The sequence below is a fragment of the Triturus cristatus genome, chromosome 12, assembly GCF_964204655.1.
Source record: "Triturus cristatus chromosome 12, aTriCri1.1, whole genome shotgun sequence".
Taxonomy (NCBI): domain Eukaryota; kingdom Metazoa; phylum Chordata; class Amphibia; order Caudata; family Salamandridae; genus Triturus; species Triturus cristatus.
The window spans coordinates 179,325,829-179,350,302 of NC_140595.1; the positions used below are offsets into that span (position 1 = coordinate 179,325,829).

General features: G+C 51.1%; 1 protein-coding gene across 10 annotated transcripts in view; it reads right to left on the bottom strand.

The window, feature by feature from the left end:
- CNOT1 (CCR4-NOT transcription complex subunit 1) overlaps positions 1 to 24,474 on the bottom strand; it is a 1,579,387-nt gene that overhangs the window by 529,218 nt on the left and 1,025,695 nt on the right. For all 10 annotated transcript variants that reach the window (XM_085638198.1, XM_085638193.1, XM_085638201.1 and 7 more), the window contains one exon: positions 10,893 to 11,032. In XM_085638198.1, coding sequence (XP_085494324.1) covers positions 10,893 to 11,032 — 140 coding nt within the window. The remainder of the gene's footprint in view (positions 1 to 10,892; positions 11,033 to 24,474) is intronic.

Sequence of the window (24,474 nt, forward strand, 5' to 3'; positions counted from 1 at the left end):
GGGACCGACGCCCCCACACGAGACCTCGTGCTAGGGACATCAAGATTCCACGGAGGGGGGGGTCGCCGGCCGAGGCGCCAGCGGCCCCCCGGTGAGTGGGAGATGAGCCGGAGAGAATTCTGCGGCATCCCCGTGGTATCACCCGTGGGGGCGGAGCAGGAGGCGACCAAGATGGTGAGCCGGTACGCAGACACTGCTAAGCGAGGGGACCAAAGTCCCGCGCTTCCGAGCGGACCACGTGTAAGTAGCCCCAGACTCCGAAGGGTCCCTCGGCGCCAGCTCAGCGTCGAGAGTCGACGCTGCCGGGAAAACGAAGTCCCCGCCTATGATGGTATGCCCACAACAGAGCGAGGTCCAGAACCGGACCTAGCCATCGAGCGCCAGTAATGACCCCTCGACGTCACCCATGACCTCACCATTACTGCGACGTCATCAGCACTGCGACGGCACCACCACAGCGGTGTCGAACCTCCTTCTGCACCTTGACGTCGAGCATCACCGCGCCTCGACGGCGATCGACGTCAAGCAGCACTGCGCCGCGACGCCAAGCGTCTCGACGTCAAGCATCGTCTCGACGTCAAGCAATGCATCGACGTCCAGCCATGCATCGACGTCCAGCCATGCATCGACGTCCAGCCATGCATCGACGTCCAGCCATGCATCGACGTCCAGCCATGCATCGACGTCCAGCCATGCATCGACGTCCAGCCATGCATCGACGTCCAGCCATGCATCGACGTCCAGCCATGCATCGACGTCCAGCCATGGACCAACGTCAAGCATCGCACCGACGGCAGGCATCTCATCGACATCAAGCAACAACGTCAAGCGTCGACGCCAAGCGTCGACGTCAAGCATCAGCGTCGACGCCCAGCCTCAGCGTCGACGTCAAGCCTCAGCGTCGACGTCAAGCCTCAGCGTCGACGCCAAGCCTCAGCGTCGACGCCAAGCCTCAGCGTCGACGCCAAGGCTCTCGACGCCAAGGCTCTCGACGCCAAGGCTCTCGACGCCATGGCTCTCGACGCCATGGCTCTCGACGCCATGGCTCTCGACGCCATGGCTCTCGACGCCATGGCTCTCGACGCCATGGCTCTCGACGCCATGGCTCTCGACGCCATGGCTCTCGACGCCATGGCTCTCGACGTCATGGCTCTCGACGTCATGGCTCTCGACGTCATGGCTCTCGACGTCATGGCTCTCGACGTCATGGCTCTCGACGTCATGGCTCTCGACGTCATGGCTCTCGACGTCATGGCTCTCGACGTCATGGCTCTCGACGTCATGGCTCTCGACGTCATGGCTCTCGACGTCATGGCTCAGCAGCCTCCTTGACGTGGGCCTTTTCTTGGGGCGACGGAGAGCATTGGCGTCACACCTGCTCTCGACGTCGCCGTCCTCGATGCTGACCGGCTGGGGAAAGCCCCCGAGGCCACAGCATGGGACGTGGTAGAGGACCTAACCTCTCCTTACCCAGGGGCTGAAGAAGAAGCCTAAACAGGTGTCAAACATAAGACACAGGCAAGCACAGAAGACAAACTCTGTGAGCTTCAGCTTTGGCCTTTATGACCTACCGCAGTCAAAGCACTTGCTAAACAGGTGTTCAAATCCGATGCTATAGAGGCAAGCAAACTGCAGAAATTCTGCCAAAAAACCACAGCAGAATGTAGAGAAAGGCCAAAGACGTCGAATGAAACTTCAAATCCAGAAAAAAAATCACTCAAAATGAATAAAAGCTCAAAAAAAATGAAGAGCTAATGCTCCAGGGTCCTGCCAGCAGGAGCCGGAAAAAAGAACTGAAAGTAACTTGGGTTGGCTGTGCATCCTGGGATACCGGGGGTCTCTGGAGAGTTTCTTAAAGGCACGGTATCCCTTTAGCAGACACATAATGACAGCCTATAGGGCTTGTCTGTCCACCCCTTCCTCTCTATTGTTTAAAGGGATTTTGGTGAAGGGAGTGTGAGATAATAAAGGAACATGTCAAATGTGAATAAAAATGACATTTAAACTTTATTTTGGCTTTTGTGTTCACTTCAGAGGAAGTGCTGGCCAGTGCAGCCTTGTTGTGATTAGGCTGTATTATTTTGTCTGTCTCTTAAGTGTCTTTGCAGGTTTGCAAATGCGGGACAGCTTAAGAGATATTTTTGATTGCTCCGGGGTCCCCGCACATGGGCGGGGATTATTCATAGATTATGACTATACACAGATCCCCTACTACAGAATCTCACTTACTCTCCTGGCCGATGTAATGGCCACAAGTAAGGCGGCCTTCCAGGACAAATGCTGCAGAGAAGCCTTATGAATAGGCTCAAAAGGCTCCCTCATCAATCTGGACAACACCACGTTCAATTCCCATGGTGGAGAAGGTCGTCTAACAGGGGGAAACACCTTACGCAAACCCCTCCAAAAAATCTTCAATCACAGGGAGTTAAAAAAATGAGGTTTGGGAAGGGCCCTTTCTATACGCAGTCAAAGCTGCGAGATGAACTTTAATAGACTGAAAATTAAGCCCACATTGAGCTAACTGCAGCAGATAAGGCAAAATAACATCTTCTTTACAGGATGTAGGGTCAATGTCCTTTGCCTTGCACCACAAGCAGAATCTCTTCCACTTATAGGCGTAAGAAGTCCTCGTAGACTGTCTCTTCGCCTCTTTCAAGATCTCCATACAGTCCTGAGGTAGGTTCAAATGTCCATACTGTACTAGCTCAGGAGCCATGCTGCCAAACTCAAGGACGAGAGATTGGGGTGAACCATCTGTCCTCAGAACTTCGTGAGACGGTCCGGCCGACACGGCAGGCGCCGGTGTGGCAGAACAGACCGGTGAAGGTCGGTGAACCACCATTGCCTCGGCCACTCCGGAGCAATCAGGATCATCCGGGCTCTGGATTGCGACAGATTGATCAGCACCGCCGGAATCAGGGGAATGGGTGGAAAGGCGTAGAGAAAGCTGTTGGACCAGCTAATCCATAGGGCATTCCCCAGTGTCCCTGGTTGGTAGTACCTGGACGCGAAGTCGCGGCATTTGCTGTTTTCTGCCGTAGCGAACAGATCGATGTCCGGAGTGCCCCACTCTGCGAAGACGTCTCTTAGCACGTCGTCGTTTAGCACCCACTCGTGATTTTCTTGAACAAGCCTGCGGAGCGCATCGGCTTGGGCATTCTGCACTCCCGGCAGATGGGTTGCCGTGATCGTGAGGTTCCTGGCCACCAGCCAATTCCAGATCGTCTGTGCCTCCCGAGACAGCGTGCGTGAACGGGAGCCCCCCTGCTTGTTGAGGTAATACATGGTAGTAGTATTGTCCGCCTGAACTAGCAGGGAGTTCGTCGTGAAGGAGGGATGGAACGCCTTCAGGGCCAAGTGTACTGCTCTGAGTTCCAAAAAGTTGATGTGGTAAGTCATCTCCGTCTGTGACCAAATCCCCTGAATCTGAAGAGGGCCCGAATGCGCTCCCCAGCCCTGGGGAGACGCATCGGTCACTATGGTCTGGACCGGAATATCCTTGTGAAAGGGAGTCTCCTTGCAAACATTCTCTGAGGAGCACCACCATTTCAGAGATTGGAGAGCGTGTTGGAACAGATGAATCATGTCCTCCCAACGCCCCCGCCTCTGGTCCCATTGATCCTCCAGACACTCCTGCAGGGGCCGCATAGGCAGACGTGCATTGGGGGTGAGAAGGATGCAGGAAGCCATCGACCCCAGTAAGGAGGACACCGTCCTCACTGTAGGAGTGGGCTGAGAGGAGGTGCAGGGCCTTCCCATGGATCGATAAGCGCCTCTCCTTCGAAGGACACACGCTTGCGTTCAAGGTATTGACTGAGGCCCCCCAAGTACTGGAGACACTGCACAGGGATCGGCACCGACTTCGACATGTTGATGTGCAGCCCCAGGCGATGAAGCAAGGCAGCTGTCCTGTTGAAGTGACACTGGGCTTCCCGGAACGTGGAAGCTTTGATCAGCCAATCGTCCAGGTATGGATACACAAACACTTTGTTCTTCCGCAAGTGTGCTGCCACCACTGCCATGCACTTGGAGAACGTCCGTGGGGCAAACTTCAGACCAAACAGGAGTACTGTATACTGGTAATGGTTGTTGCCTACCAGAAACCTCAGGAACTTGCGATGCTTTGGTGCGATCGGCACATGAAAGTAAGCGTCCTGCAGATCTATGGCGCACAGCCAGTCTCCTCGATGCAACTGAGGGTAAATCTGATGCAGGGACAACATACGGAACTTTTCTCTGCGGATCCACTGGTTTGCTTGACGCAGATCTAGAATAGGCCTGAACTCGTACTTGTCCTTTTTTCTGACGAGAAAGAACCTGGAGTAAAGGCCCTTTCCTCTTTGCCTCAAAGGAACAGTTTCTATCGCCTTCTTCCTTAACAGAACGTCCGCCTCCCCCTGGAGCTCCCGCACCATGTAGGGAGAGCGCACTGGTGGAATCTGAGGAGGCGGGCTGGTGAAACGAAGACTGTATCCATTGCAAACAATATTCAGCACCCACTCGTCCTGAGTTATTGTCCTCCACTCTGCCAGGTAGAATTGAATACTCCCCCCCCACCGGAGCGGGTAACGGACGAGGGGGAAGTGACCTTTCAGGGCTTCGACCCGGCCGGGCCTTTGATCCCCGACGAGGATTGATGCTGGCCTCTGCCCCTCTGGCGCTTCTGAAAGGACTGCCTCGGGAACTGTTGTTGTTGCTGGTGCTGTTGTTGGTGACCAGACTGGTGAGCAGACTGGCGCCCTTGACCGCGTTGCTTAGAATAACGCCTGCCATAGGAACGGAATGACTTCTTCTGCTCCTTGGGTCTTTCCAACCCCACAGCCTTCAGGGTTTCTGCTTCGGCCTTCATGCGGGCCATCTCGTCATCCGCATGAGACCCGAACAACGTTGAGCCAGAGAAAGGCAAGTTAGCAATCTTTTGCTGCGCTTCAGGTTTTAGAGAGGTAAGCCTCAGCCAGGAATGTCTCCTGATGTGCACTCCATGACAGTACCCATGGGCAGCCAGCAACGATGCATCCCCCGCCGCACTGATGATCTGGTTGGAGACCATCATGCCCTCGTTCAGCACCTCCTGGAAGTCCTCCCTTTTGTCCCTAGGCAGGGAGGCAGCAAACTGTTGCAGAGAGTCCCAAAGCGATCGGTCATAGCGACCCAGCAGGGCAGAGGCGCTAGCAGCCTTCATAGTCGTGGCCGACGTAGAGCACATTCGCCTCTCCAAGGAGTCCATCTTGCGGCTCTCCTTACCCGGAGGAGCCGTGGAAGAGGGCGTCGTGGAGTGTTGTTTACGAGCCGCAACCACAATGACAGAGTCCGGGGGAGGGTCCACCCTGAGGAACGCCGGGTCCGAATCAGGGGCCCTGTACTTCTTCTGCAACCGTGAGGGAGCAGACTTCACCACTGCTGGCGTCAAGAAAACCTCCATGGCTGGTTCCTCCAAGCCCGGAACCAAAGGAAGGAGGGGGCGTGACAGGTGAGCCTTGTGCAATGTCTCAAATATCACCGAGGTAGTGGGAACCGGGACTGCTACGGAAATTCCCAATTTCGCCGCCCCCCTCATCAGCACCTCCTGGAAAGTGGCAATATCATTCACCGGCGAGATTCAAGTAGGCAGAGTTTCCGACAGCGAGGGCGAGAGCCGTCCATTGCCAGAAGAGTCCGTATACCTCGTGCCTCTGGAACGAGATCTATACCTCCGTCATCCATGCCTTGTGTGAGTGGACGACCTGAGTCTACTCCGTGACCTCCGGCGAGATCGAGAGCGGGATTTTGGTCTGCGTGGAGCCTTAGGAATCGCCGGTAGCCGAGGAGACGGCGGGAGCTGAGGCACCGGCGGTGGCGGAGGAGGAGGAGGAGGATGCGGAGGAGGTTTCTGAGGCAGCGGCTGAGGGAGAGGCTGTGGAGCCCAATCACTCCTTGCAGGAGAACCAGGACCAGCACTGTCCGGACTCCCGTCCACCCTTCTCTTCTTGGCGGGCCTATCCCGTGCTGAAGTAAACGAGGGGGAGCGCCGTCGCCTCCTAGATCCACGACTGGAGATCGTAATCACCGACGACGTGTTACCAGATGTCACCGACGTCGAACTGATAGTCGACCTCGTACGGCGTCTCCTCGCCGTCCTGCGCCCCCTCTATGTCGACCGGCGGCCCCTCGACGTCGACGGCGAACGATGTCTCCTCGACGTCGATCTCCTTCGCCTCGACGGCGGTCCGTGCCTCGACGGCGATCTGTGCCTCGACGGCGATCCTCCTCGTCTCGACGGCCGTCGCCGGTGTCTCGGCGTCGATCCATCGCGGGGCTCGGTACGACGTCGATGGTGTGTCGACGTCGACCGTGGAATCCTCGACGGCGACCTAGTCCTAGGTCTCGCCGGACCCTCCCTCGACGTCGAACGTAGAGACCGCCGCGATCCAGAGCCCTGGACCGACGGCAAACACACCGGTGCTTTACCTCTCGCCTTCGACGTCGAACGCGATCTACCAGCCGGTAGGTGTCGTTTCTGCTGCTTTTTCTGCCCGGAGGTCCCTCCAGTGGCTGAAGCATGGGCAGAGGAAGGGGAATGAGATCCTCCATGCCCCGAAGTCCCACCTGTCCTCTGCTTCTCCTGTCCCTGGAGGCGAATCTTCTCTCTGTCCCTCAGGGTCCTCTTGGAGAAGGTCTTGAGGATGGCACACGTAGCAGGGACATGTGAGGAAGACAAGCAGAGGATACAGACATCATGGGGGTCCGTCTTGGCCTTTTTCCTCCCACACTCAGGGCATTTATCAAATAAAGCCATGCTAAGAGTGTGCAAATTGCACCAAAATGCAGGATGCAGTAGAGAAAGGCTCTAGACGTCGAATGAACACACTATTTATCCAAAAATCCAAAATTTAGTCCAAATATCCACCCAAAAGGGTAGAGCTCAAGCTCCAGGGTCCTGCTAGCAGGAGCCGGAAAAAAATAACTGAAAGTAACTTACTTTGGCTGTGCATCCTGGGATACCGGGGGTCTCTGGAGAGTTCCTTAAAGGCACGGTATCCCTTTAGCAGACACATAATGACAGCCTATAGGTCTTGTCTGTCCACCCCTTCCTCTCTATTGTTTAAAGGGATTTTGGTGAAGGGAGTGTGATACAATAAAGGAACATGTCAGATGTGAATAAAAATGACATTTAAACTTTATTTTGGCTTTTGTGTTCACTTCAGAGGAAGTGTTGGCCAGTGCAGCCATGTTGTTATTAGGCTGTATTATTTTGTCTGTCTCTTAAGTGTCTTTGCAGGTTTGCAAATGCAGGACAGCTTAAGAGATATTTTGATTGCTCCGGGGTCCCCGCACATGGGCGGGACTATTCATAGATTATGACTATACACAGAGATCCCCTACTACAGAAATACCAGGACCAGTCCAGTTTTGGTAACTTCTACCCTACAAGGGGTTACCACAGCAAAGGTCGAGGTTACCGAGGAGCTGCAGCCTCTTCCACTGGTGTCTTCACTTCTTCCCACTTAAAAATAGGGGGGAGGCAGGGTTATTTTTTCCAGGCATGGACGTCTGTCACTGGGGACCCGTGAGTTTTACAAACCATTCAGGGCTTCCACATAGAGTATCTGGAGGACCCCAGCCAGCGGGTCAGACCCCAGCCTATTCAATTTTCCCAACAGGACTCTGCCTTGGTAGACAAGGAGTTAGCTTCCCTCTTGGACAAAGGGGCAGTAGTGCCAGCTTCACTTCATCCACGGGGTTTTGCCATCAATTTATTCCTGGTTGACAAGGCCGAGGTGGGCAAGCGCCCTGTGATCAATTTAAGCGAATTCAATGAGTGGTTAGTCTATCGCCACTTCAAGATGGAGGGTATCCACCTGCTCAGGGATGTTCTTCGCCCTTTGGACTGGATGGTTTGTTTGGAACTGAAGGACGCTTATCTGGTGGTTCCTATTTTTGTTGCCGGTGGCTGAGTGGTTGAGAGCTCGGGGCATTCAAAGGATCGCCTACCTAGTCGATATCCTCCTTATGGACGCGTGACCCCGGCAACTTCATCAACATCTTCCGATGACTAAATCTCCTCCAGAGTTTGTCATCAACGAAACAAAGTCGATGCTCTCCCCTTCACAATGTGTGAGGTTTCTAGGTTTCGTGATCGACTCCAGGTCCGCCACACTCAGCCTTCCAACAAGGAAGATCGCAAAGAACCACCATGAATTGAGGAGGACTCTCGCCAGGACTCAGGTATCCCTTCGAGATCTAGCTCGGATAGTGGAACTGCTCTCAGCCTCTATCCAAGCGATCTTTCCGGGACCCCTCCATTATTGATCGCTGCAAAGACTCAAATCATTCTACCTTCGGAAGGGGTGCCCCATCTCCTCCTACAAGGTGGTCCTTTTGGAGGACTCCCAGGAAGAGATCTGATGGTGCTTCAACACATGGAGGCCTGGAACGGTCGGGTAATCTTTGGCTCGGCTCCAGGCTTAGCCATAGAGTCAGACACCAGCAACGTCGGTTGGGGAGCCAGGTGCGGCAAATTTTCTACAGGAGGGTTGTGGTCTCCAGACGAACGCAGATTACAAATCAATTGTCTGGAACCCCTGACCGGGTCCTTCGCAGTGCACTGTGGGACGAGAGAGTCCATTCAGTCTTCGGTTCTTCTCAAGATGAACAACGTTTCCGCAGTCCACTATATCAACCACTTGGGAGGGACGAGGACCAAAGCCTTCACCGATTTGGCTGCCAGCTTCTGGCAAAAATGTCTGGATCACCACGTGTCGGTGACAGTTCCTCCCCGGGCAGGAGAATCTGGTAGTGGATTTCAAATTTCGCAACTTCATGGATTCACGTCTGTGGAAGTTGGACATAGACATTTTTCAGAGGTTGAACGACCTTTGGGGACCGTTTTCAATAGACCGGTTTGCTTCGATGCTGAACCACCAACTTGCCCGTTTTTGCAGCTGGAAGCCGGACCCCCTGGCAGTGTCCATGGATGCCTTCCTACAGGATTGGAGCCTAGAAAAGGGGTACACGTTTCCCCCCTTTGCAACGATCACTCAGGTAATGGTACAGGTCAGGAGGCAAGGGGCGGAGCTAGTGATTCTCTCCCCCCTTTGGAGATCAAGTATCGTTTCCAGTTTTTCTGTAACTTTCCTGGGATTCTCCAATCCTACTCCCCCTGTTTACGAATCTTATGCTGAATCCCGACAGAGTTCCTCATCCTCTAGTCCTGCAGAACTCGTTACGGCTTGTAGCATGGCGGATTACCAGAGATGCTGGGAAGTCCCAAGCCTTTCGGCAAAAGCTGAGGAACTCATGTCTAGAGCGTGGGCAAACAGTACTATGAAAGGCTACAGATTCGCCTGGGCCAGATTGTCCTGTTGGTATATGTGACTGAGTATCAATCTCTTGGACGCGGATATAGTGCACGTCCTGAATTCTTTGGCCTATTTGGCCTCTAGAGGCTTTGCCTACAGGTCTGTCAACACTTTTCGTTCAGCTATATCAGCTGGACATTTGCCACTTAATACCCCTATTGGGGAGCATCCTCTTGTCTGCAAGCTCCTCTGGGGCAATCGGCTCTCCTTGCCCCCAGAACCTTGTTATTCAGCATTATGGGATGTGAACCAGGTTCTTAACTTGTTTTTAGCCTGGCAACCTAACCAGTTGTTGTCGAGGATAGAGTTGTTGGCTAAGCTGGCGATGTTACTTTGTCTGATTTCTTGTCTAAGTGTGTCCAATGTTAGAGCTCTGGACATAACCTCCAGGATGTTTACCCCATCTGGAGTGACCTTTATATTGCATAGACGGATGAAGTGTCATACCAGAGTGATCTCTTACCCAGAGTTCCCAGACTCTCCCAAGTTGTGTGTAGTCTGCTGCCTGAAAGCTTATGAAGAGATGACCGAAGACTTCAGGACTCCAGGGGAACGCCAACTTCTCATTACTCTCCGCAAACCTTTCAGGGCTGTCTCCTCTCCTACCATAGCCCAGTGTGTTTGGTGGGTTATGCAGGAAGCTGGTATAAGCCTCAAGGATTTCGGATTTCCCTCAGCTCGAGGAGCAATGGTCTCCTAAGCATTTGGCTTGGGAGCCCGTTTGGAAGATATCCTTAACACGGCTGACTGGTCTTCAGACTCTACCTTTAAGAGGCTTTACTTCAAGCCAGTGCTGAACATGGCTCACCTCGTAGTGAGCAAGCTTTGAACTAGCATAATCCTCGCTTCCAGTCCTGAAATAGAATGAAAATTTTCATAGCTATCGGAACGGAAAGTTTCCATACTATTAAGGACTCTGAGTCGAGGATTATCACGCCCTAGGGATCGCTTGAGGATGTCCCACCCCGTATGACAGCAAGTAAATCAGTTTGGTTTCCGTTTTCTTTGGAAAGATGGCTTATTCGTCATTATTCAATGACAAAGTTGCCGTTTTATGACCGGCTTGTTATCAGATGGAGCTTCAACTGCTCTGACTTTTGATTTACAGTTCCATGTTACGTCTGTCTCGACATATTGGGACTGGTTACATCAGATTGCTTTTGTGCATTGATGATACCTTTGTCCTCGTAGGTTCGGATGCGAATAACCAAGACGCTTGAAGATTTGTTACCGGCTGACTTCGCACAAAGAGAGAAGGAAGGGCCAGTGAGGGCAGACTATGTGGAAGCTGGTGTTACCCGATTGGAGGATCCAGGAGTGTTCTGGATTGGACATTTTGTTTGACTACAGTTTTCCCTAGGGCTCATGGTAAACGTAGTTTTGTTTTGAATGGCTGCTGTTGAATAAAGTTAAGAGAGAAGGCATAATCATCGCCCGAGTCCTTAATAAAATTGAAACTATCCGTTATGATAGCTAAGAAACAGGAGACAGGAACGTTTGAGTGTAAGATTATTATATCAAATTCATACTAACACCTATTCAAACAGTACACACCGGGTAATTTGCTTGTTGCACCACGGAGAACCATACGCCCGGCCATCCTGCAGGGCTTTCAAAACAAGGAGATGGCACTCACGGTACCGGAGTGGGTCTGCATCTGCTCCACTGGTTGCATCCAATAACCCTTCCACAGCCTAAGACAAAAAACAAACAACTATTATCTGATTTAGAATGCAAAATGGTCAATACATAGCCAAAAAGAGAACGAGTTACTTACATTTTGTAACAGTTACTGGTAAATATTATAACAGCAGTTTAATAGCCTTGAAATATTCCCCCAAAAACCTCAACCCGCCTCAGGTGCCAAACTGGATCAAGAGATTTTTATAGCAGTACTCTTGCACATCATGTGGCTCCGCAATTGTTCCATACAGCGAAAGTGACGAGGAAGTCACACAAGCACCACAACGGTTTGCTGTCATCAACCATCTTTTCCCTTTCCACACCCTCAAATAGGTTACATGAATTGTTGAATATAGCATGCTGAATACTAACTTACAATGGTTTACGATCTTACAATGGCCACTCTAAAGAACAGGGGGTGGAAAGGCAGTGCAGGTTTTACAGTTAGATAGGCTATAAGCAAAGGATTATTTTACTTACCCTGTAGGCATCTGTTCTTGGCATGTATTGCTGTAGATTCATGTGAGAAAGTGCCATCTTTCTTGCATGGCATGCCCCCACTTTTTGCAGAATTGCTGAATGTACTTTGAGTGTCCCTTGGACTCCTGCCAATCAGGTGCCCAGGGCCTATGTTCCTTCCCTAAACAAAAACCTCAAAACCAAATTGGCAAACCCAGGCCACATGTCAGCCCCTGGTAAGTGGTACCCTAGGTACCCAGGGCCTTGTGACCAGGGAAGGCCTCTAAGGGCTGCAGCAGTATTGTGCCACCCTTAGAGGCCCTGTACCCTAACACACACACACACACACACACACACACACACTGCCCTGGCAGGCTGAGTGTCTGGGTACAAGACAAAACAGAGACGACATGGCACACATCCCTGTGTGCCATGCCCACAACCTACACTGCCCTGGCATACATCAGCCACCCCTCTAGCTGGGTGCCCTATGCAAGTGGTGTGGGCACAGAGGCAGGAGCCCTGTGCCCCTACAGTACCAAGGTCCATTCCTGGGCCCTGTAAGTGCAGTACTGCCATTTAGGAGTACATGGTGCTGGGAGCTTGTCAAACACGAACTGCACAGCACTGAAGACTGAGAAGTTTGGTATCAAACTGCTCAGCACATTAAATCCACACTGATGCCAGTGTGGGATTTAATATACCAAGCACCACAGAGGGCATCTTAGAGAGATCCCCTGAAACCTAACCTACAATCCACGTCTGTTCGGAGGCTGTCTAGGCTGCCACACAGCAGACATGTTGCTGGACTCCTGGGTAGGAGAGCCCCTGCTCTCCTGGGTCTGCAACAATGCACATCCTGGGCGAGATGATAAATCTCCTCCCCCAGGATGGGCAGGGGGAAGCTTCAAAGGCATGCCGCCTCTGAGCTTCCCCAGGCCACTGCAACCCCCCACTCTGGCCAGAAGCTTGGCCGGAAACCCCAAATAAGGACAGGGGATGTGCCAGCCTGGCAACCCCACCCTCAGGTGGTGGAGGCGAGGTGAAGCACATCTCCGGGCTCTCGCCATCTTGAAGATGGGGAGCCCAGCCCAATCGGGAGCCCAGCCCAATCAGGATTAGGCTACTGCCCCCCTCCCCCAGGAGAGAGGCAGGATAGGGGGTGTACCCACCCCAGGACAGGGACCCATTGGTCCCTGCCCTTCACCTACCTGTAACGCCCCTAAATCTAGTATTTAGGGGCACCCTGAGCCTTCCTTCCCCAGATTCCTAAATCCGAAGAAGAGCTAGAAGAAAGAAGACCTGCCCTGCAGCTGCTAAGTAGAGGAAGACACCAATTGCTTTGGCCCCAGCCCTACCGGCCTGTCGACCCTCGAACCTGCTCCTGCTCCAACCTTGTGAGAAAGTGGCTCTGTATATACTGTTCCCTAATGGGTACAGGGTGTACAGAGTCCACAGTCCCCCAGAGGCTGATAGAGGTCAAAGTTAGGTATGACCTTACTCTCAAAAGTGGTAGCTTGGTCGAGCAGTAAGGCAGTACCTGAGGACAGTGTAAAGCATTTATTGTACACACTCAGTCAGCAAATGGTTTCACACACTCAATAACTGAACTCTAGGCCAATGGTTTATATATATATAAAATATATGCTTGTTTTATTTTTAGAACCACAAAGGGAATAAAAATATACTTTTCTCAGAATGAGAGATTGAATATGAATACTTTTGCAATAAGCAATGGATTTTTGTAAACAGTCACAGTTGGTTGCAATAAACAATCCTATTTCCTAAACATAACAATGCATTGAGCTCAATGGTAAATTCAGGTTATCTTGTAATACATTACTTTTCAGATTACTTTTGAAATTCCAGGTCTGGCTCCTAGATCCAGCTCTGGGTCAGAGTTAGGCCCAATGTTATCCTATGAGGGATAGGGGGGCCTTGGTTGGTGGCTGCTGTCTGGCAAGCCACGCGGCTGTGGGAGCTGGGCTCCTGGTCACTTACTCAGGGCAAGTGGGGACGTAGGTTAGTGTAGAGAGTGCACTGCCAGGGCCACTCGGGCGGCTGGGTGCAGGGTGCTTTTGAGCCTTCGGGCGCTCAATGGAAGTCAATGGGAATATTCCGGTTTGGAAAAAGGCTGCAAGCTCGGGGACGAGGATGCTTCAGATGCCACCACCACTTCGAGAGGTAAGTTGGGTAGTTGTAGGTTAGGTGGGTACCCCAGGATTGGGCACAGGGGGCCGCAGGGCGCCGGGTGCAGGGGTGCCTTTTGATGTCGGGAATCTTACCCTCTTGTTGATCGCGGTTGGGGTGGCACTCTGTTCTGAGGCTGCAGACTTCTTCCGGAATGTCGAGGGGGGTCCTTGGGTGCCGGACTCGGGGTCACAGTCGCCGTGGGGTCGTCCTCAGGGTCTTTGTTCACTCCGGCACTGGCCAGGCTTGGCTGGTGCAGAGTGTGCTGGGTTCGCGGTTCCGGGCTGCTGCCAGGGGTTAGAGATAGGTTTCTGAGTAGAGCCTCTACTCATGGGAGTCCCAGGGGCTTTAGAGTTCAAAGGTAGCCAGGTCCTCCGGGGTTTTTGAGGTTGCTTGCCACAAGAGATGCCGCGCTGGAGCAGGAGCAGGTTCGAGGGTCGACAGGCCGGTAGGGCTGGGGCCAAAGCAGTTGGTGTCTTCCTCTTTTTAGCAGCTGCAGGGCAGGTCTTTGTTCTTCTTGCTCTTCTTGTAGTTTCGAATCTGGGATCTGGGGAAGGAAGGTTCAGGGGGCCCCTAAATACTAGATTTAGGGGCGTTACAGGTAGGTGAAGGCCAGGGACCAATGGGTCCTTGTCCTGGGGTGGGTACACCCCCTATCCTGCCTCTCTCCTGTGGGAGGGGGGCAGTAGCCTAATCCAGATAGGGTAGGGCCTCCCATCTTCAAGATGGCGAGAGCCCGGAGATGTGCTTCACCTCGCCTCCCCCACCTGAGGGGTGGGGTGGGCAGGCTGGCACATCCCCTGTCCTTGTATGGGGTTTCCGGTCAAGCTTCCTGCCAGAGTGGGGGGTTGCAGTGGCCTGGGGAAACTCCAAATGGCGGCCTGCCTTTGAAGCTTCCCTTTGCCCATCCTGGGGGAGGAGATTTCTCACCTCACCCAGGATGTGCATTGTTGCAGGCCCGGGAGAGCAGGGGCTCTCCCACCCAGGGGTCCAGCAACGTGTCTGCTGTGTGGCAGCCTGGGCAGCCTCAGAGCAGACGTGGATTGTAGGTTAGCTGTAAGGGGGCATCTCTAAGATGCCCTCTGGGGTGCTTAGTACATTAAATCCCACACTGGCATCAGTGTGGGTTTAATGTGCTGAGAAGTTTGATACCAAACTTCCCAGTCTTCAGTGTTGCCATTATGGTGCTGTGGAGTTCGTGTTTGACAAGCTCTCAGCACCATGTACTTGTAAAAGGCAGCACTGTACTTACAGTGCCCAGGAATGGACCTGGGTACTGTAGGGGCACAGGGCTCCTGCTCCTGTGCCCACACCATAGGCATAAGGCACCCAGCCAGAGGGGTGGCTGACATATGCCTTGGCAGTGTAGGTGATGGGCATGGCACACAGATGTGTGCCATGTCGACTCTTTGTTTTGTCCTGCACCCAGACACTCAGCCTGCAAAGGCAGTGTGTGTGTGTAAGGGTACAGGGCCTCTAAGGGTGGCGCAATGAGTGCTGCAGCCCTTAGAGGCCTTCCCTGGTCACAAGGCCCTGGGTACCTAGGGTACCATTTACCAGGGGCTGACATGTGGCCAGGGTTTGCCAATTGGGAGTTTGTGTGTTTTAAGGAAGGAACATAGGCCCTGGGCACCTGATTGGCAGGAGCCCAGGGCACAACAAGGAAAAGTGCATCAGCTATTAAGCAAAAAAAAGGGGGGGTTACTGCAACAGAAACCCACTTTCTAACAAACCTGGCATCTCTTGTGGCCAGCAACCTCACAAACCCCGGAGGACCAGGCTACCTTTTGACTCTAAACCCCTGGGACTCCCATGAGTAGAGGCTCTACTCAAAGTCTACTTCTAATCCCTGGCAGCAGCCCAGAACCGCGAACCCAGCACACTCTGCACCAGCCAAGCCTGTGCCGGAGTGATGAAAGACCACGAGGACGACCCCACGGCGACTGTGACCCTGAGTCCGGCACCCAAGGACCTCCCTCGACACTCCTGAAGAAGCCTGCAGCCTCAGAACCAGGTACCCCCCCCCCCAAACCGCGATCAACAGAGGGTAAGATTTCCCGACACCAAAAGGCACCCCAGCGCCCAGCGGCCCCCTGTGCCCAATCCCGGGGTACCTACCTATCCTCCAACTACCCAACTTACCTCTCAAAGTGGTGGTGGCACCTGAAGAATCTTTGTCCCCGAGCTTGCAGTCTTTCTAAACCGGAGATTTCCCATTGAAATCAATTGAGCGCCCGAGGGCTCAAAAGCACCCTGCACCCAGCCGCCCGAGAGGCCCTGGCAGTGCAACCTCTACACCTATCTACTTGCCCACTTGCCCTGAATAAGTGACCAGAGCCCAGCTCCCACAGCCGCGTGGCCTGCTAGTCAGCAGTCACCAACCAAGGCCCCCCCTACCTATCATAGGATAACATTGGGCCTAACTCTCTCTGCACCCGGCCGCCCTTGTGCCGCTGAGGGTGAACCAACTGTACTTACTTGACCCTGGGAGACCCCCGAGTCTATGCCCAGAGCCTCAACTCTGCCAGTCGAGTACTTACCTTTAAACCGATAACTCAATTTTCTTCATAGGGTAACATCCTAAAATATTCACCAAAAATCAGGCGAGTAAAGAAAACGAAAATACTCACCTATTAGGTGAGCTCCCAGTGCTGGATCTTGGTGCCCAGCACGGACTCTGAAAAACACTTACAACTGTACTTACCAGTAACCCAATTTTCTTCCATAGGAAACCATTGACTGTTTTTCTGTGAAATTTATTCTGTCAATTTCTGCAAACTTTAAATATTCTTTAAAAATCGTATAACTTTTGAAAACGTAATTGCTTATCTGTTTTAGATAAAGGTCCCAGTACTGAGTCTAAGTACCCAGTACTGGATTACAAAAGTAACGAGAACATACTATATCTGCAACTTGAATTTTTTTCCATAGGGAATCATTGACTGTTTTCTATGAAATATTTTCCAAGTGTCAACTTATAAAATAGGAAAATATTGTCTAAAAATCATCATAGTAATTAAGTCTACTTTTATCACTTGATTCCAAGTACTGACCCAGGACTGAATCTAGGATCCAGTCCTGGAATTCCAAAAGTAATCCTAAAAGTAATCTGTTACAAATAACTTGAAACTTCCATTTAACTCATTGCCTATTGCAACCACTTATAACTTTCTACAAAAGTCGCTTGCATATTGCAAAAGTATTTATATAAAGCATCTCATTCTGAGAAAGTATATTTTAATACCTATTGTTAGTTCTAAAATAAAACAAGCATATATTTTTTATATATAAACCATTGGCCTAGAATTCAGTTATTGAGTGTGTGAGTGTGAGACCATTTGCTGGCTGAGTGTGTGCAACAAATGCTTTACACTGTCCTCTGATACTGCCTTACTGTTTGAGCAAGCTACCACTTTAGAGAGTAAGGTTATATCTAACTTTTTAGCCTCTGTCAAACCTTTGGGGACTGTGGACTCTGTACACCCTGTACCTATTTGGGAACAGTATATACAGAGCCATTTTCTCACAATTTATGTGCTGTGCACAAGTCCGCCATCTAGTGTTTTAATCGGATGACTGCAAGTTGTTTTTCTTTGAAGAATGTGCGAGTCACAAGGATATCTGACCCTCTCTTGGAGATATTGCGCATGGGCATCAACTCCACTGTTGAATTATTTTTCCAAAGGTGGGTAAGAATGGAGTTAAAGTGTAGGAAGGAAAATGCTACTTACCAGTATGCATCTGTTCTTGGCATGTAGAGCTACAGAATCATATTTGTGCATAGATCGCCATCTGGTGTTGGGCACGGATGTTTTCACTTTGTTGTTGTATTGGAAGAAGTTTTTTGTAGTCACGCAAAAGGTGACTCCTCCTTAGGACGATAGTGCGCATGGGCATCGACTCCATCCTCAGATTGTTATTCGCCCTAAAGGGTGATGATCGAGTTTGTGAGAAACAGAAAGATGTCCATGTGTGATCTATCCAAGTAAGATAGCACTGGAACAGATAAAGGTACCTGGGGAGGCGGGTGGGCGTATATGATTCTGCAGCTCTACATGCCAAGAACAGATGCATACTGGTAAGTAGCATTTTCCGTTTGAGGCATATGAGCTGCAGAATATTTACTTGTGCATAGACTACAGTAGTACTCTACCTAGCGGAGGCCACTTGTATCTGTAGCAGTGGTTTGAAAAAGTGTCTTCAGTACAGCCTGGCCCACACTAGCCTGTTTTGCCTGCACATCTACACAATAGTGTTTTGTGAAAGTGTGCCGTGTAGGCCATGTTGCAGTTTTACAAATGTAATCTATGGGAATATTCCCTTAGAATGCCATAGAAGCCCCTAGTTTGCGTGTGGAATGCGCTCTAGGGGGAATGGATAATGTACGCTTTGCTCTTTGATAGCATATCTGGATGAATTTAACGCTCCACCTGGCAATTCCAGTTTTTGATATAGGATTTCCCTTCTGTGGAGGTGAGAAAGCTACAAAAAGTGGTTTAGTTTTCCTGAAAGGTTTTGTCCTTTCAATGTAGTTAAGGATAGCTCTTGCCGTCAAGCGTATAAAGAGCCCGTTCTGCTACTGAGTCTGGTTGAGGAAAAAAGACTGGCAGCTCAACAGACTGGTTAAGGAGGAAGGCAGAAACTACTTTTGGTAAGAATTTAGGGTTTGTCCTAAGAAGCACTTTGTTGTGATGGATTTGCAAAAATGGTTCTTGTATGGTTAATGCCTGGTGTTCACTAACTCTGAGACATGCGACCGCCACAAGGAAAGCTACTTTCCATGTGAGAAATTGTAACTTATTTATGTAAACGTTCAAATGGGTGAACCATGAGCCCGGTAAGGACGATATTTAGATTCCACTCGAGAGGATGGAACTCTGGGAGGAATAATCCTTTCAAAGCCTTCCATGAATGCAATGACTAGCATTGTTTGTTTTGTAGGTAAGCGGCTATGGCAGAAAGATGTAATCGTATAGTTGAACAAGTTACTTACCTTCGGTATCAATATATCTGTAAGAAACATTAGAAGTGGTAGATACTGTGAGAAGTTGGCCTGATGTATGATGTCACTAGTTATAGTGTACACCTTATATCAGTCCAAATACCCTTATGGTGATTGGTTGTAAAGTCAACCTTATAGACCAGCTATCCTAGTGGTAGCATGGACAAGAGCAGTCTTAGGCTAAACTCTGAATGGCATGTGAAGCCAGCTGTGATACCATATATAATCCCTTGAATACCAAATGAAAGGACACCACAACAGATATATATATATAAAATAAAGTGTATTTATTCTAAGCAAACCCTCAGCACTCTTTATGAGTTTAGAGGTAAGTACAACACAGTCTTATTAATGCATACAGTAAGTCACACAGGTAAGTAATACAGTTAGGCCCTAGGGGCCACGCAAACCATATACTAAATAAGTGGTATAAGAACCACTGTCACGGAAATAGAATAGGCCTAGGCCTAGGGAATCGCTGGGGCTACACTACACTAGCGTTAGTTAGGGAGTGGGAGGCCCACGGGATTCGTGTGCAGAGTGGAAACACTCACGCGTAATGCGTAAAAGTCAATAGCAATGTTACAGTTTAGAAATAGATAGATTTAGGACACTTCCGGAGTAGCTAGGAAGTTGAGACTTGAAAACTAGACACTAGGATAGTCACTATCCTGATGAGCACCGGAGTACCCAAGTTACCTAGCCCACAGGCTGCGGGTGCATAGGGGTGAAGATGCGTCGTTTTCGTCGTCGACTCCTATGGATGCCTGAAGAAAGATGCTGACAGGCAGTCAGGGGAGAGTGTCCGGTGGATCCCAAGCCTGGGATCAAGAAGAGAAGAAACCTGCAAGCAGAGGGGACAGAGTCAAGGTCACTAGCCAGTGACCACGTGGAACCAGGAAGGAACCAGGCGATGTCGTGAAGAGTTGCAGGGGAAGGTGAAGCTTGTCGCTGGAGCCAGGAGGACCAGGAAGCGTCGAGGACGACCAGGACCAGGAGGCGAGCTGTCCCACGAAGGCTCTTGCTGTCGGCGGCGTCGAAGTTGGACTAGGACTCACCAAGCCTTGGCAAGCGGAACCCACGAAGAACAAGGGACTTGCTTCTGGTGCAGACCAGGAAGGTCTGGGGTGCTTCTTCTTTGCAGAGAAGCGGGAGCCAGTCTGGAGGAGCCAAACCAGCGCAGAAGATTTTAGGGAGCGTCGTCACAAAGGCCACTAGCCAGCGGGCAAGCAACCGGACAGACGCGGCAAGCAGGAAAATGCTGAAGGGCCCCACGCAGGACTCGTGGAGTGTGGGGGGCTGGTCTTCGGTGCAGATGGTGCTTGGGGTTGGGGCTTCTCAATCCCCGGTGCACAACTTCGAGGGTACCTCAGAAGCTGCGCTGTAAGTTACTAGCCACTTTTCCCAGGTAGCCGGTCCCACGTCGCTCGTCGCCTCCACGGATCTCAGCTCTGCTGCAGATGTGGATGAGGGTCGGAGAAGTCTGGAAATCAAGGCTCTGGTCGGGCTCTGCAGTCGGTTCCTCGTCGAACGTTTCACAAAGCAAAGGGTAGTCACTTGATGGTGCCTGTTTGCACAGGGTAGCCACTCCTTGGCTACAAGGGAGATTCTTCAGTCTTCTTCTTTCGTCGAATGTCGAAGGTCCAGAGTTTCTGTTCAGTTTTGCAGGTTCAGGATAATCTAAAGTCTTGAGGCCCAACTCCCACTCTTATACTAATCTGGGGGGCTGGGATACCTGCTAGGTCACGCCTTATGGGTGGGACCTGGGAGGGGGTGGTTACACCCACTTCCCTTTGTCCAGTTTCGCGCCAGAGCTGGGGCTGGAGTGCCCCAGCGCCGGTTTGAACTGGACTATGCAAGGAACACCTTGTGTGCCCCAGGCATGTCTCATTCCTTTCAGCCCACCCTGCCCCAATACACTAAAGGCTGTCTGGGGAGGTGCTAGCACCTCCCCAAGCAGGAAACCTATTGTCCAGGCCTCCCTGGCTGGGATCCCTCCCAGCAGCAGGAGGTCAGACTTGTGTCGTGGCAGCAGCATCCATTTTGTGATGCTGAGGCTTTGGTCAGAGGCTAACAGTTGAAGTATGATTTTAACATGTCTTTCCCCCTAGAAGGGGGGAATAATATTCTCATGTCCAGAAATGGCATGGGGGTATTATTCCCGAGTGTTAGACACCTTACACGACATGCTTTGATAAAGCCAAACCATAGTTACCATAACCGTCTAAGATTATAAGGCACTTTAAGAGTATATGGTAGGCTATATCATAGAACAGCTATAAGGACATGGTTCCGAAAGCTGCAGACAGGCTCAGCTCATGCTAGAGCACCATCTCACATGTTACCAAGCACTCTGCCTCCAGGATTGTCAAGGCCTGCCATAGGAGTGACTGATAGGTACACATGTGTCTATATGTAAGTTAGGTATAGGAATACTACACCTAAGCAAGGGGTGATTACACGACCTTGCCCCAGCTGAGTGATCAGCCAGTTGTGTCAAAATGGAAGGCCAGGCCAGGGGTGGCACAATACATGCTGCAGCCCCTGGTAGGCCTAGGGTACACCTATGCCCTGGGTACCTAGGGTACACTGTACAGGGGCCAATAAGGTGATCCTATCCAAATGGGTTATGCACCTAAAGTACATAGTAGTAATTTAGAGAGAGAACAGCAGGGCTGTGGGTCTGATTAGCAGGCCCACAGCCACATCTAAGTCGTAAACCAGTAAAGCAAAAGCAAAAAGTGGGGGTGAACATAGAAAGCAGACCCTACTCTCCTACACAACCCCCCCCCCAAACTTAGGGACATTAAACTAACCTTGACCAGTTGAGTCTTCATGTTCTAAGTGGAAATATCTGGAGAGTCCATCTGCATTGGCATGGTCAGTCCCAGGTCTATGTTCCACTGTGAAGTCCATCCCCTGTAGGGAAATGGACCACCTAAGAAGTTTGGGATTTTCACCCTTCATCTGATTTAGCCACAAGAGGGGCTTATGGTCTGTCTGAATCTTGAAGTGAGTGCCAAACAAGTATGGCCTCAGCTTCTTCAGGGCCCAAACCACAGCAAAGGCCTCCCTCTCAATAGCTGACCAACGTTTCTCTCTAGGGGTCAGCCTTCTACTTATAAAAGCAATGGGCTGGTCTTGACCATCTACATTCAGTTGTGAAAGAACAGCTCCCACACCTAACTCAGAAGCATCTGTCTGGACAATGAACTCTTTGGAGTAGTCTGGACTTTTCAGAATAGGTGCACTGCACATGGCCTGCTTCAGGTCATCAAATGCTTTTTGACAGCTTGCTGTCCACTGAACTTTCTTTGGCATCTTCTTGGAGGTCAAGTCATTAAGTGGTGTCACTATGGACCCATAGTTCTTAACAAACTTTCTGTAGTACCCAGACAGGCCCAAGAAAGCTCTGACCTGAGTCTGGGTAGTTGGAGGAGCCCAGTCCTTTATGGTCTGGATCTTGCTCTCCAGTGGTTGAACCTGACCCCCACCAACTAGGTGGCCCAGGTATACAACCTTGCTCTGCCCTATCTGGCACTTAGTGGCCTTGATAGTGAGGCCTGCCTTTTGCAGGGCCTCTAAAACATTCCTCAGGTGGACCAGGTGATCCTCCCAGGTGGAGCTAAAGACAGCAATATCATCAAGATAAGCTGCACAATAATCATCCAACCCAGTAAGGACTTGATTCACCAGCCTTTGGAAAGTGGCAGGTGCATTCTTCAAACCAAAGGGCATTACCACAAATTGATAATGTCCTCCTGGGGTCGAGAAAGCAGTTTTGGCCTTTGCACTCTCAGCTAGCCTGATTTGCCAGTAGCCTGCTGTTAGGTCAAATGTGCTCAAAAACTTAGCAGCTGCCAGTCTGTCAATGAGCTCATCTGCCCTAGGTATTGGGTGGGCATCTGTCCTAGTGACAGCATTGAGACCTCTGTAATCCACGCAAAACCTCATCTCTCTCTTACCATCTTGGGTGTGAGGTTTTGGCACAAGGACTACAGGACTAGCCCAAGGGCTCTCTGAAGGTTCAATGACTCCCAGCTCCAACATCTTTTGTACCTCAACTTTTATGCAGTCCCTGACATGGTCAGGTTGCCTGTAGATTTTACTCTTCACAGGCAGACTGTCACCAGTGTCCACCTCATGGGTGCACCAGTTTGTCTGACTTGGGGTCAGAGAGAACATATGTCTGTAGGCCTGCAGAACTTGTCTGCAGTCCTGTTGCTGATGGACAGTGAGGCTGTCAGAAAAGACCACACCATCAACTGAGCCGTCATCAGGGTTCTGAGTCAACAGGTCTGGGAGAGGGTCACTCTCTTCCTCCTGCCCCTCATCTGTAGCCATGAGTAGCCCCATGTCTGCCCTGTCAACATATGCCTTCAATCTGTTGACATGAAGCACCCTGTGGGGGCTTCTGGGAGTCCCAAGGTCCACCAAGTAGGTGACTTCTCCCTTTTTCTCAACAATAGTGTGGGGTCCAGACCATTTGTCTTGGAGTGCTGCTGGGGCCACTGGCTCCAACACCCACACTTTCTGTCCTGGCTGGTAAACAGTCAGTACAGCCTTTTGGTCATGCCAAGCTTTTTGGAGTTCTTGGCTTGCCTCAAGGTTTTTAGAAGCCTTCTTCATATACTCTGCCATCCTGGAGCGGAGACCAAGTACATAATCCACTATGTCTAGTTTGGGTTGTCTGAGAGGTCTCTCCCATCCTTCCTTCACCAAACACAGGGGTCCTCTTACAGGATGCCCAAACAAAAGCTCAAAAGGGCTGTAGCCAACCCCCTTTTGTGGGACCTCTCTGTAAGCAAACAGAAGGCAGGGTAAAAGGATGTCCCATCTTCGCCTAAGCTTGTCTGGTAATCCTTTTATCATTCCCTTTAGGGTCTTGTTGAATCTCTCAACAAGCCCATTGCACTGTGGGTGATAGGGTGTGGTGAACTTATAGTTAACACCACACTCCTTCCACATTGCAGTCAAGTATCCTGACATAAAGTTGGCACCTCTGTCAGAAATGACCTCCTTTGGAAAGCCCACTCTGGAGAATACTCCAAGCAGGGCCCTTGCCACAACAGGAGCTGTTGTGGTCCTCAGGGGAATTGCTTCTGGGTACCTGGTGGCATGGTCCACTATCACCAGTATGAATCTGTGCCCAGATGCTGTTTGTGGGTCCATTGGTCCTACAATATCTATGCCCACTCTTTCAAAGGGGACCCCCACCACAGGTAGTGGTATGAGGGGGGCCTTTGTGGTGCCACCTGATTTGCCACTGGCTTGGCAGGTGACACAGGAGCGACAAAACTCCTTAGTATCTTCTGACATATGGGGCCAGTGAAAGTGAGGGACAAGCCTGTCCCAAGTCTTGTTCTGGCCTAAATGTCCTGCAAGGGGAATATCATGGGCCAAGGTTAGAAGGAAGCCTCTGAACTTCAGTGGTATGACCAACCTCCGGGATGCACCAGGCTTGGGGTCTCTAGCCTCTGAGTACAGTAGCCCTTCATCCCAATACACTCTATGGGTACCTTGAGCATTCCCTGCAGCCTCAGCAGCAGCCAGCTGTCTGAGGGGTTCAAGAGAGGGGCAGTCTAATTGAGCCTGCCTCAGATCTGCCCTGGAAGGTCCCCCTGTCCCAAGAAACTCAACCTGATCAGGTTCAAGTTCTTCTAGGACAGTTCCTTCAGGGCTCTCAGAACCATCCTCCTGGGAGGGCTGATCCACCACCTGAGGCAGGGGGGAAGGCACAGCCTTAACCCTACTGCTCTTTCTCTTGGATTGTGACTGGTCCATAGTTTCAGGATCCAGCAC